This window comes from Maniola jurtina, chromosome 17 (assembly GCF_905333055.1).
Source record: "Maniola jurtina chromosome 17, ilManJurt1.1, whole genome shotgun sequence".
Classification (NCBI taxonomy): Eukaryota; Metazoa; Arthropoda; class Insecta; order Lepidoptera; family Nymphalidae; genus Maniola; species Maniola jurtina.
Window position 1 is genome coordinate 9,731,775 of NC_060045.1, and position 13,982 is coordinate 9,745,756.

General features: G+C 34.3%; 2 protein-coding genes across 2 annotated transcripts in view; one reads left to right on the forward strand and one right to left on the reverse strand.

Moving 5' to 3' along the window:
- Positions 1–8,792, forward strand: part of LOC123873896 — a 75,777-nt gene extending 66,985 nt beyond the window's left edge. The window contains exons 5-8 of the mRNA XM_045918997.1: positions 463–1,671; positions 4,054–5,021; positions 6,295–7,828; positions 7,862–8,792. Coding sequence (XP_045774953.1) covers positions 463–1,671; positions 4,054–5,021; positions 6,295–7,726 — 3,609 coding nt within the window. The 3' untranslated portion in view covers positions 7,727–7,828; positions 7,862–8,792. The remainder of the gene's footprint in view (positions 1–462; positions 1,672–4,053; positions 5,022–6,294; positions 7,829–7,861) is intronic.
- A 1,802-nt stretch (positions 8,793–10,594) lies between these two features.
- LOC123873884 (SET and MYND domain-containing protein 4-like) lies at positions 10,595–13,948 on the reverse strand. Its single transcript, XM_045918980.1, has 2 exons — positions 12,522–13,948; positions 10,595–11,476 (listed from the first exon to the last, which is right to left on the reverse strand). Exons 1-2 carry the CDS (start codon positions 13,928–13,930, stop codon positions 11,017–11,019), a joined length of 1,869 nt encoding a protein of 622 aa, XP_045774936.1. The 5' UTR covers positions 13,931–13,948; the 3' UTR covers positions 10,595–11,016.
- Between the last annotated feature and the right edge of the window lie 34 nt (positions 13,949–13,982).

The window sequence follows — 13,982 nt, forward strand, 5'->3', positions numbered from 1 at the left end:
CAATGTAACAATGATATTCTTTGTTTTCCTGGTTTTTTTTTAACTTTTTTTTTTTTTTTTTACTTATAATATTATTTTTATACTATCCTGAATTTATCTTTTTCTTTTCGTCCATTCTTAAAAAGTTTTTATATTCTGATTGAGCTGTTTTATACTTAAGAAAATCACCATTAAAATCTACTTTTTTAATAACTTTTCTTTAAACATACAAAATACGCATATGTATTTCATATTTTTTAATCAAATAAATTATCTGTTTAAGTTATATTTTTTTCTTTTAAAATCACTTCTTATATCTCTACATATATTTTACTCATATACTACATACATTTTACATATATTTTACTTGTTTTTTACCTACTTACTACTTTTCAGTAACCTACCTACTAGAAAAGATTATGATAAATATAATAAATTATTACATGTTCGTTGAAATTCTTTTATAATAATCTTTTGTTACAGTCTTTGGGGAATCATGAATTTGACAATGGCGTATCCGGACTTACACCTTTCATACGAAACCTATCATGTCCTGTGGTGGCCGCAAATCTTATTCTTACTTCAGAGCCCACGCTAGAAGCTGAAAAAAACTTAATGAAATCAGTTGTATTTAATATTAATGGCATTAAAATTGGCGTTATTGGATATCTAACACCTGACACTAAAACATTAGCGATTGGAAACAATGTAGAATATGTAGAAGAAATAATTGCAATCAGAGAAGAACTAAATCGACTTAAAAACGAGGGCATTCAAATATTTGTTGCTTTAGGACATTCTGGATTTGACAAAGATTTAGAAATAGCACAAAAAGTAGAAGACATTGATCTCGTGATAGGTGGCCACACTAATACTTTTTTGTGGAACGGAAAAACAATAGATTCTGAAATACCTCAAGGTCCATATCCTACATTAGTAAAGCAAAAGTCTGGAAGGCAGGTTCCAGTAGTACAGGCTTATGCTTTTACCAAATATATGGGAAAGTTGCATCTAATATTTGATTCCCGTGGAGAAATTATGAGCTTTGATGGAAATCCAATTCTTTTAAATAATTCTGTGCCGCAGGATCCTAACGTACTATCCCTAGTTCATAGATATCGTGAAAGTATAGAACAAATTACAGAATCTGTCATAGGTGCATCATCAGTGCTTTTAGACGGCCTGACATGTCGCCTGCAAGAATGCAATTTAGGTAATTTGATAGCCGATGCAATGGTTGATAAATACGCTTCCGAGTATGTGGGGGAGGGATGGACAGACGCTCCAATAGCAGTTATGCAGGGTGGTGGAATCCGTGCATCGATCAGTCATGCCGATCAACTTTTTAATATTACTAAAGGGGAACTTTACACTGTCATGCCTTTTGCGGGCAATCTTGTAAAAATAGCTATGAATGGATCAAATGTCTTGAAAATGCTGGAACACTCCGTCGCTGATTACAATATCATCCGTGCACCTGGTCAATTTTTACAAGTATCAGGTTTAAAAGTAGAATATGATCTCAAAAAGCCATCAGGAACCAGGGTTGTAAAAGTACTAGCTCGTTGTGGAAAATGTCAAATTCCTGTTTATGAGCTTCTAAGCAAAACTGCAGAATATAATGTTCTATCAAGTGGATTTCTCGCTAGTGGAGGCGATGGATTCTTCATGTTTAAAGGATTGCCAATGACAGCTTTAAATTATAGCGAGTTCTTATGCACCGTTGAATATATGAATACAACCAAACTTGTGCATCCTGCGGTCGAAGGCAGAATAATAATTCACAATGCTAAAGCGATAAGTGTAGCCACTGCGACAACAAAATCGTATGTTATAACATTTTTGGCTTTGGCTTGGATAATAATACTTTAAGTAAAATTTATTGCGCCTTACTACAATCTACAAATTTTAAAAATCACCTTTTACATATCGATGTTTTACAGTATTATTAATGTATTGCTTTGTAATGTACATTCTACTTGTTACTTTTTAACCCTCGACCCATAAGGATATAAGGGATATTATAAGTTTGACGTGTGTATCTGTGTATCTGTCTGTGACATCGTAGCTCCTAAACTAATGAACCGATTTTAATTTAGTATTTTTTGTTTGAAAGGTGGCTTGTTCGAGAGTGTTCTTAGCTATAATCTAAGAAAACCTGTTCATCCGTTTGAAAGTTATCAGCTTTTTTCTAGTTAATGTAACCTTCACTTGTCGGGGGTGTTATAAATGTTTAATTTACACTTGTACAATTTTATTATGTAACCTACCTATCTAGTGTTTGTCATGCCGGAATGAAATTCGTAGTTAAGGTACCTATTACCTACCTAACACCTACCGCTTCTGGTAGGATTCTGGTGGAAGTTGGAACTAGATCTGGTGCTTGGATAGTATATTTAGTACTTTTCTTATGAAGGCTGTGTATTATATTTTAATAAAGTTGATAAAATATAACATGTATTTGTATAATTTTTGAATCTATTGTTAGTAAGAATGTATAAGGATAAGTGAAAATTGTTACCATAAATAAAGAAAATGAATTTATTTGATTTAATGCAGGTTTATTTGGATTTTTATAGTCTGTTAGTAACTTTAACAAGCTTCCTAAAGTCTACTAAAACAAAGGTATGTTGTAAATTGTACAGACTTCAATTAGAATTTTAAACTGAATTGTTGTGCTTTTAGATGCTTTCTGTAAAAATGTTCGGCTAGATAAATTAAGCCAAAAATTGTGAAGTGTTCTGTGACCATATCATTAAATTGTGGTGGGTTTTCATTTCGACCTAATTATTATTTTTCATCTTTCTACCATCGTACTTTAAGACATCGTCAAGGTCTGCGCCCGTATTTTGTTGAAATTTAGTTGAAATTCCTCGGACACGTATACGAAACGATTTGCTTCCTCGTTTCTAATACGAACCGCTAGGATGTGAAACGCAATTCCGGTATCAGTTTTTCCTTCCACTTTTTCCCATTCGGAGTCAACTTAACGCGACTCAGTCAAGAGTGAATAGGCAATTTCTAGTCAAGCGCGCTTCATCTTAGGCATCGTCAATTCAGGTCTGATTGCAGCCAAGCGCTAGTCTGTAAAAAAAAAAAAAATATATGTTCATCTTATTAATCATCCTCCTCTCAAGATCGTTATTAGGTACCTATATGAATAAAACAATAAAAATTTGACTTCAGTAACCACAAAGATGAACTCTAGAAATTAAAAATTAATTTAATTTATTATAGAATACGTAGGTACCTATTATTTTACCATTATTATACCATTGAGTAGGTATTATGTAAGAGTGAGTGTAGTACTATAATACTATTTTTAAGTGTTTATCTTGTTATAATAATAACAGGAATGTACGTGAAAAAAAATTAAAAATAATGATGATTGTCAACTGCCTAATTGTCTAATTAAAGTCATTAAAACGATATTAATTTTCTGTTACTAACGGTAAATCGAAAAATATTTAAGCGTTGGAATTATTTCGCAATGGCAACATGTAAAATCGACATGAACCAGTTTACAAACCATATTACTCATTATTAAAATTCGTGAAACATATCGGGCCAAAGTTCTCGCCTTGTAAGATTCCGTATAAAGATTGTCGTTTTGTAAGGTTCCGTATATGAAGGGTGCCATAGGGACCCTATTACTAACCCTCCACTGTCCGTCCATCCGTCTGTCTGTCTGTTACCAGGCTGTATCTCGTGAACCGTATCTATTATTTAGATAAATAAGTAAAATTTCACAGTGTGTATTTCAAATAATAAGAATGGCTGCCATGTTAATTAATAAACTTATAGTGTTATTTCCTGTACGATGGTAGGGAACCCCTCATTGTGCAAGCCGACTCACACTAAAGTAGACCGATTTCTTGATAATCGCGTTATTTATAAATACGACTTCTTCAGATTAAAAAAAAAACGAAAATTTCATTTACATGAATGCATGCATGATAAAGCTTTCATTTATATTAATGTGTACTAAAGCATGTTACTATATGCACCTAACCTACATGTACCCATTATATTCGTAGACCATTCCTAAAGTTATCCTTTCTTTCTTTGTTACAGTCACTCGGGAACCACGAATTTGATCAAGGCGTAAGCGGACTATCGCCATTCATAGAAAATTTAACTTGTCCGGTTCTAGCCTCTAATCTTATTCTAACGAAAGTTCCTGAATTGGAAAAAGCAGCTAATTTAAGAAAATCTGTAGTATTTAATATCTCTGGCACATCTGTTGGTGTGATAGGATATCTAACGCCTGAAACAAAAATGTTGGCTGTAAAAAATGATATTGAATACATAGATGAAATTGATGCTGTTAAAGAAGAAGTCCAAAAATTAAAAAGTGAAGGAGCTCATATTATCATAGGTCTTGGGCACTCGGGATTTTTGAAAGATTTAGAGATAGCGAAAGCAGTAGATGGCTTAAATCTTGTGATTGGTGGGCATTCAAATACATTCCTCTGGAATGGTACCAGTCCAGATTCTGAAAAATCCTTAGGGCCTTATCCTACATACGTCACTCAAGCATCTGGTAAGCAAGTCCCAGTAGTACAAGCGTACGCATATACTAAGTACCTTGGTAAACTCCACATGGTATTTAATAAGAAAGGAGAGTTACTGAGCGCAGACGGTGTTCCTATATTATTAGACAAGACAATTCCTCAAGACCCTGATGTTTTAGAAATTGTGAAAAGGTATCGCGTCCAAATTCTTAACTATACTGAAGAAGTTATTGGAACTACGTCAGTTGTTTTAAATGGACTCGATTGCCAACACGAAGAATGCAATATGGGAAATTTAATAACAGACGCTATAATTTATCGTTATGCTAGTGAGTACAAAGGTAAAAATCACTGGACGGATGCAGCTATAGCAGTTATTCAAGGCGGTGGTGTGAGATCGTCTATAGCACACGCTGAAATGCCATATAATATTACTAAAGGCGATTTAATAGCGGTAATGCCTTTTCAAGGGCCTCTTGTTATTGTGACTATGAGTGGAAATGTTTTGATGCAAATGTTGGAACATTCAATAGAGAATTTCAGTGAACTGGATTATCCTGGAGAATTTCTCCAAGTTTCGGGTTTAAGGGTTGTATACGATATTGGCAAACCCCGTGGGTCGAAAGTAGTGAGCGTTGAGGCAAGGTGTTGGAATTGTTCCATACCAGAGTTCAGTAAAGTAGTCTATGATGAAGAATATGATGTTATTATGCCATATTTTATATACAGTGGAGGTGACGGGTATACAATGTTGAGTAATCTCCCAAGTCGGACACTCAACTACAGTGAATTGGATTGTACACTCAGTTATATTAGAAAACACAGTCCTGTTTTACCTGCACTCGAGCGTAGAGTAGTTGTGCTCGGTAGAAGTGCTAATAGAAGTGCTAATAATGCCTTATCACAATCTTTGAACATTTTTTTAATTTATTTGTTTTGTACAACCTTCTCACTTTAACATAGTACTGTGCCCGGCTCCTCGCGAGTCGGCTTACCTATTCCTTAGACAAATTATATGAATGTGTTATATTCCTAAACCTTTCTCATGAAATGACTGATAGCCAAAATTCTAAAAAATAAACCTGTTTCGCCTTCCTCCGATTAAAATTTTCTAAATATATTAAAAACTATAAAAGTCGTCCGTTACAGTTTTATTTTATTTAATTAGGTAATAGATAAACAATTGCTTGTTTACATCTCACGTTCCTATAAGATAAGAAGTAAGTTAGGTGTATTGTTCTAAATTATTATTTAAGAAAATAAACGTCGGTAAGTACTTAAATAAATTTTTTTATGAATGCATTTTGTTTTATTTCCCAAAACTCTAACACTTTCAAAATATAATTTTTTATGCTACCTATTTACCTACTAAGACTTTTAAACATTACCTGAAGCCGATAAAATATGCTCCCAAAACCTATAGAACTTAATGCTTCGCTTGATAGGTAGGTACAGTTAGGTACATGACATGATGATAAACAACATTAAGCTGAGTTCGGGCCTTTTCGTTGGCACAACATATAGTAGGTACACAACACTATGTTTAAGTTAAGTTAGTTTTTAAGTTTTATATTTTATATTTTAAGTTTTATTTATTTTTTAAGTTTTATATTTTAAGCGTGTTTTGTATTACCTGTATGTTGATCCAATGAATAAATTTAATTCTATTCTATTCTAAACTAAATAACGATAGCTGGAACGACAAACCCCGTTTAAAAACATTAAATACACGTGATGTAAATAAAATGCTTATAGTTATTAAAGAAAATCTACACAATAATATTATTACCGTTTTCTTACAGTCACTTGGAAATCACGAATTTGATGAAGAAGTACAAGGAGTGATACCTTTTATAAGAAACCTATCATGCCCTATTGTAACGGCTAATCTCATACTAAACAAAGTACCTGAACTTGTAAATATACCTAACTTACACAATTCGATAGTAATACTTAAAAATGGAGTTCAAATAGGAATAATTGGTTATTTGACACCGGAGACTAAATTTCTGGCACCCAAAAATAACGTGGAATACGAAGATGAAATTTTAGCTCTTAATAGAGAAGTGAAAAAATTAAAGAATCTAGGAATACATATTTTGATAGCTCTCGGGCATTCCGGTTTTTTGAAAGACTTGGAAATCGCTGAAAAGGTTGACGAAATAGATTTAGTAATAGGCGGTCACTCGAATACATTTCTCCTCAATAGCAACAGCACAGACGAAATTCCAGAATACCCTACAGGACCTTATCCAACTTTGGTGCAACAGAAATCTGGAAGAAAAGTTCCCGTAGTACAAGCTTATGCGTACACTAAATATCTTGGAAAATTGCATCTAGTTTTCAATGATGAAGGTGAAATCATCAGATACGATGGATATCCGATATTATTAAATAATGATGTGCCAGAAGACCCAGAGGTACTTGAAATAGTTAAAAGGTATCAGAAGGACATTGATCGAATAAACGACGAAGTTGTTGGTACTTCGCTAGTATTTCTCGATGGAGATTCGTGCCGTCTCAGAGAATGTAATATGGGCAACTTCATCAACGACGCAATCGTCGATTATACGAAAAAGTATTTCAAGAATAGTCCACATTTTTACATAGCAATCACTCAAGGAGGCAGAATAAGAACATCAGTAGGCCGCCCAGAAAAGCCCTTTAATATCACTAGAGGTGATATAATAACTGTAATGCCGTATTCCGATACATTATGTGTACTAACAATGAACGGAACAGTATTAAGACAAGCTTTGGAGCATTCAGTGAAAGCTTGGCGGTTTATTGATACTCCAGGTCAATTTCTGCAATACTCAGGTGTTAAAGTAGTATATGATTTAGCCCAAAAAGCAGGCTCACGCATAGTTAAAGCAGCGGCGATCTGCTCTGAATGTTCTGAGCTAATCGATCTCCAAGACAATTCTGAGTACAAACTGATTACGTCTATTTTCATAGCAGACGGAGGAGACGGTTATACGATGTTCGAAACACTACCAAGAGACGTAGTGCCTTATAATGAAGTTGATTGTGCTATTGATTATTTAGCCAATCATAGCCCCATAAATACAGTATTATCTAATAGAACAATTATACTAAATGAAGATAAAGTGGTAACTGTTCCAAATGCTCATATAATTTCCACGCCATTAAATGCTGCTGTAGCTGTTCAGTTAAATACTAAAATATATTATCTATTGTCAGTAGTTATATTTATACATTATATTTACTAAGTAATTTTTAAAAACCGACTTCCAAAGCCACTACAAAATGAAAAACATTCTTTTTTTCTACAATGTACCTACACCATAGAAATTCCAAAATCGATGATCTATTTCGATCGATAAATCGATGATCTACTTATTTATTCTACACGTATGTTTAATGTTACCGTGGTATGTGAACCTAGAAATTGACGTATGATACTCGCCCGACTTCAACAAAGTAGAAACAAAAATATGTTTTACTTTGTAGCGGCTTTGGAAATCGGTTTTTGAAATAAAAGATACAGCTTAAAAGGTAGCGCGCACTGCGATTTTTATTCGCGCGATTTATTTTCCGTACCTTCCCTGCCCGCACTGCGTATGCGGTGAGCGCCATACAATACTCCATATTGTACAAAATATTCGCGCAAAAATACCGCAATTTGTATCTTTTCCGCGCGAATTTTAAAACGCAGTGCGGGTATCTCTATGATTTCAAGTGTTACAGAATTGCGAAAAAAATCGCACGATTTTTATTCTTAGTGCGGGCTAGCTCTTATAGGCTACAGACAGACAGCGAAGGCAGAATAGAAAAAAGAAAAAGACGCAGCGTCTCGGCTCCACCAGCTCCGCTCCACTCCACTCTACGTTGCACTTTATGTGTAATTTTTATACTAGAATTTATACAATGCAGTCAATACCTACCTATCCTAAAAATAATAAAATGCGTTAGTACTGACCTAGGATACCTAGGCACTAGGTCACATTTTATGGTTTAAGGACTTGCATTTTCCATGAACAATAAATAATACTTAATTAATATTACGGGTAGAACGCCGCGCCGTGTCCGCAGGCTTAGGTAATTATTTTTAATTTACTAATATAATTATTTATTTATTTTATTTACTATGGTAAAGTAGGAAAACTTACAGATACAAGTATTATGACGTTTTATTTACCCAAAAAGATTTGGACATTAATGAGAGAAAATCTTGAGTTTATACTTATATAATGTTCTCAAATATTTTTTTCTTTTATATACTTACATATAAGTAGATTTTAATACTGAAGATATGTTTACATTCCTGTTATTTTATTAAAGTTAATTTTAGACAGAAACAAGTCTATTATTATGTATTACCTATTTCCTATTTATATATTTAAAAAAAAAACAAATTTATGAAATATTTATTTATTTATCAAAGTAATAAACACTCAATTGTAACAAAGAATAATATGTATTTAGGTAGTTTGATTTGTTGTAATTTTTTTTATGTATTACATACCTACCTACTAAATATTAATAACAGTAACAAGTTTACTGAAAACACAAAATGAAAATAAAAATCACAAAGACATAATGTCAACCCCTTAACAAATAGGTAGTATATTAAACTATTGGTTAAGGGGTTATACTGCTAGTCAAAAACAGTAGGTAACTAAAACTAATATAGTCCGTTCTAAATGAGAACCCACTCGCCATTTTAAATGTATGTCTTAAATGTCATGTCAAAAGTACAATTTTAGTCCTTATTTTAAAGGTGAACCGCATTTTTTTTCCTCTCTCGTCTTGCTTTACAAAGATTAGCCAATGTCAAGTTTGTAGTTATTTGTAACAAGTTAGGGAAACAAACTATACAAGTATGGACCCCGTCTGTGCCGGCGCTCGCCGACACATGCACGGCACCCCCTTAGAGCGCTTTCCAGTCAGTTTTAACAAAAAAAAAAAACACTCCAAAAAGGCAGAGCACGCCCGCCAGCTAACACCAACACAGACGAAGTCCAACCGCATTTTTGTTATGATAGTTGGCACACGAGTTAAAATGGTCAGTGAGATCTCATTTTGTATGCATTATACTTATAATTTTAGAAAAACAAAGATCAATTTTAACTAGGTATTGATTTAACCCACAAACTTAGCAAAATAATACGTTTGTGGTTTAACCACGCACAAAACAATCATTATAAAATTGAAGGGCCGGTTGATTTAAGGTTCAAACAATACTAGCGTTTGCTTCACAATAGGTTCTAATTAGGAAGTAACGAACCAATTAACATTAAAATCAATGCTTCGAGCTCTGGTTAACGTAATTCTTTAACTAATGTTAGCATTAACTGATGGTGAATCAAAATTTTCTTTCACTCAGGGACTTGATATAGCAAACAACCCCAGGCGACGGACGTTGTGATGGCAAAAAGCATGGCGCTCTATAGTGCCCTCATTTGACTAAAAAGCCGTTAACTGCAAAAAAATACGGGATTTTAGAAAAACTGATGTTCCCAAAAAAGTTAGCAATGTAGGATCAAATTAAAAGTAGAAACTAACTAAAAACCTTAATCATATTACGTGCCCTTTTTAGAAATATTACCATTGACGACAACCAAAAACCATGTTTTGTTAACGGCTTTTTAGTTGGGAGGACGGCAGTATGCCACGAAATGCAACAAGCGCCCGTTTCGTCCCACAGAGCGCCATAATGCTTATCCACACCTGCGCAGGCGCTCGAACCGTGCACATAACGCGTTCGTACGCATTCACAGGTGTGGTTGTTGTCTTAACAGTGCCCCGCCGTATATCAAATCCCTAATGGTTTGTTAGCGCTATGATGCAAGATTACGTGTCTATTAATATGTTGATACACCGGCCCATAAAAACAAATACATATCAATTAACATTATAAACATTTAAAAGAAACATATTTATAAGAAATTCAGTCTAGGCTTGATAGTCATTAGTAAATAAATAACGAATTGTTTTTTTAAAAATGCGAGCATTTCAAAAAGACTTTAATCTTTTGATTTTAATCACCAACTATAGGTATACTTATACCACTTGACGAGAATTTATGTATAAGAAATTCAGTCTAGTCTAGTTTCTTAAAAATGTAAACGATTCAAAAAGACTGTTACCTAATATATCTCTTGATTTTAATCGTGAGAATTTATAATAATAAATTCAGTCTCGGCTGATAACAGTCATTGTTTTTTAAAAATATAAATGATACAAAAATACTGTTACTTATCTAATAAATCTCTTGACCTTAATCACTTACAGGTGTACCATTTAAGGCAAAAGTTTTACAGGTGTATGTTAGAAGTGTGGTGAAACAGCATACCTTCTAAATTTTACAAACATACATACACCCGAAAATCTTTACCCTTTTTCTGATACTGGACCGAGTGGATTTCTTGCGTTCAAGACGTTTCCAGATTTTTGATTCTTAGACCTCAATTATGTGACTTCTCATTGTTCTTCACAATACCCGCATGGGAATATGATGGTTTGTAAAGAAATAGTCTTCAACCCTTCCAAATCCTTTTCAGTGTAAATACCAGTCCTTAAATTTATTTTTAACAACACGAGTCATATTTTCAGAGGTCCCAGCAATGGGAAGCATTTGTTTCCAGTCAATAAGTTGAGTGGTTCCATAGAGAGACAAGCCCCCAAATATGGCCAAGCATTGTTTGAGAGATTCCTGACAGTCGCAGAGCTCTACACAAGGCGCATATGGCTCCAACGTCTCGCTCAAAATGCACAGACGTTTGTATATATTTCTTGCGGTCTTTAGGTCCCCACGTTGAAGGCTTTCTATTGTGTGCTCGGATAAAAGTTTGTTTTTAGACTTAGTCAAATTCGGAGGGACCATTGAGAAACGCTGAGCGGACAGTGAAAAATATGTCGGCCAATTGTTTCTGCAGGCTTCACACATACAAATGAACTTGTATTGAAACTTGAGGGAGGCTTGCCGCGTCATGCGATCTTCCAATGCGTGATGTGAACTGAAATGTATAAAATGTTAATCTATATCTATACTAATCTATACTAATAAATAAAATTGGAGTGTCTGTCTGTAATTTCGAAATAACTACCTCATATTAAGCTCATATGGTTATTTGAACGATACCATAACTGAATCACACGTTTTTAAAATTTTTGTCTATCTGTCTGTCTGTCTGTCTGTTTGAAACGGCTAATCTTTGGAACGGCTGAACCGATTTTGACGGGACTTTCACAGGCAAGTAGAGGATTGACCAGGGCGTAAAATAGGCTACTTTTTTAACCGACTTTCAAAAAGGGAGTTGTGTTTTTCTACCTATGTACACCGAAATCTCCGAGATTTCTGAACCGATTTGCGTCATTTCTTTTTTAATCGATAGAGGAACTTTGCGACATTGTTTCATAAAAAATTTGGAGTCCAACTCCTCAATCCTGATGCTGCAGGGGATCTGACCAATCCACGCGGGCGAAGCTGCGGGCATCAGCTAGTATTAGAATATTTCATGTAACAAAATACAAGAAACATTTATATTATACTAACTAGATGATAGGCGCAACTTTATCTGCGTGGATTTAGGTTTTTCGATTGTGGGAGCTCTTTAATTTTCCTGGATAAAAGTAGCCTTCATCTATCTTTTGCATTTCTTAACTTACCAAATAAATGATACTTGGGTAACATCCACATGGATTTCTCTGGGGTGCAACCTATCTCAGGGCTAATTTCGTCAAAATCGATTTAATGGATGACAGACAGACACACTTTCGCATTTATAATATTAGTATGATAGGAATAGGAATAAATCCATCTACCTGTCACCTTTACAAGTCTAATGTTGAACCGATTTCTTTCTAGATTGATAAAAGAATGGTTTTTACAGAATTATTAAAAGGTTGCAGATACAGGAGTAATTAGGTACTTAATAATTGAATTACCCAAATTTTAATAATAGTTTAGATTACTTAAATAATTAAGTTACAGTGAAAAGTAAAATAAAGAAATTATTAGCATAATTTGTATATAACATCTAAAGGTTATCTGTAACTTACCCATAATTATCAAAGATTTGCATTCCTTTCTTTATGGGTCTTATAGCATATAGGGTCATTCTTGAAGACCCCAGCTTACTGAACCTGACGACGTTTGGAGCACAGGAGTGGTTGAGAAGACTGATAAACGCATACGCCGCACCTGCAAGACTAACTTCATCAAGGAATTTGGAATTTTGACTGTCTGCATTGGGTGTACTAATTCCATGCATATTTGTAGGACTTGTCATCAAATGTAAGAGCAAGAGTCCGGCTACAGTAGTTCTTATCTTTTCCTTGTCCTCATCACCATTCAAAAACTGAGTGTTAGTTTCCAAAAACCTAAGAAACACTACAGCTGTCACAGCTTTCTGAAATATATCAGACACAGATCTCTTTTCTAAATTTGTTTCCAATGTATGAATAGACGGATAATATTTAGAATCAAAAATCCATTTATCATCAATTTTGACATGTCCTCGGAACTCAGAGTTGTAATTTGCATCTGTATCTTCTATAGTTTTGAACAGATCATTCCAACTATTGTGATCGGTACGGGCTTTGATTACTGTTCTCAGGGCAAGCAATTCTAGTTTTGTAAAGTCCATCTCGACTAATGTGACCATTAATGGGCATTCAACCGAGTGATATTCTCTCCAAGCTTTTTCTTTACATTCATTGCTGCAATAAAGAGCCATGCAGCAACTATCACAAGGTAAGAGATTCAAACTACGGGAGAGGCAATAACTGCAGGAACAGAGAATCTGAGATTTTAATAACACACTCAAGTAAGGATCTTCCTGAGCCAGGATTTCGCCGACTTTTATATCCCTTTTAGCAACTACATGCCTTCCCATCTCATCCGTGTATAGCACTTCCAATTTATTGCTTGCAGCAACATACCTGGAATCTTTTTCACATTCCATTTCCAATATTTCACTTAATTCAAGTGATTCAACCTTAGTGTCCTTTTTCTTTAAGACCTCCTTACACATTTCTTTCCTTTTTGTAAGTTTCTCAAGTAATTTCTTTGGGTATTCCAAAGACAACACCTTGTCAACATCTTGCAAGCATTCAGCATATTTTCCCAATTCATAGAATACTGCTGACCGATTGGACAATGCTAAGCAATAGTTTTCGGAGCACAGAGTAGCATATAGAAGTGATAAATTATAATATTGCCAGGCTTTATGATATTTGTATTGTTGAAAGAATGTGTTACCTTGGTTACGGTAGTTGACAGAAAGGTCATCATTTTTCTTAGCTTCTTGCACTTTGGGAAAGGCATTTAAACCCTTCAAAATCTTATACACGAAGAGGACCCTTTTATCATTTGTATCCAATGAAAGCAAATGATCTGAGATTTCCTTGATTTTACCCTGTGCTGTTAGTTTTGTAAGAACACCTTCATAGCAAGAATCAATAATCATTTTGCTTACTTTCTTAGTGGCCCAGTATTGATTTGCTAAAGTTCAGTTCCAG

Bases quoted from the DNA above. Each gene is read 5' to 3' on its own strand.
- LOC123873884 (XM_045918980.1), bottom strand. From the start codon at position 13,930: ATGATTATTGATTCTTGCTATGAAGGTGTTCTTACAAAACTAACAGCA. The intron at 11,477-12,521 runs GTAAGTTACAGA...TATACATTTCAG, and splicing joins CAAATCTTTGATAATTATGG to TTCACATCACGCATTGGAAG.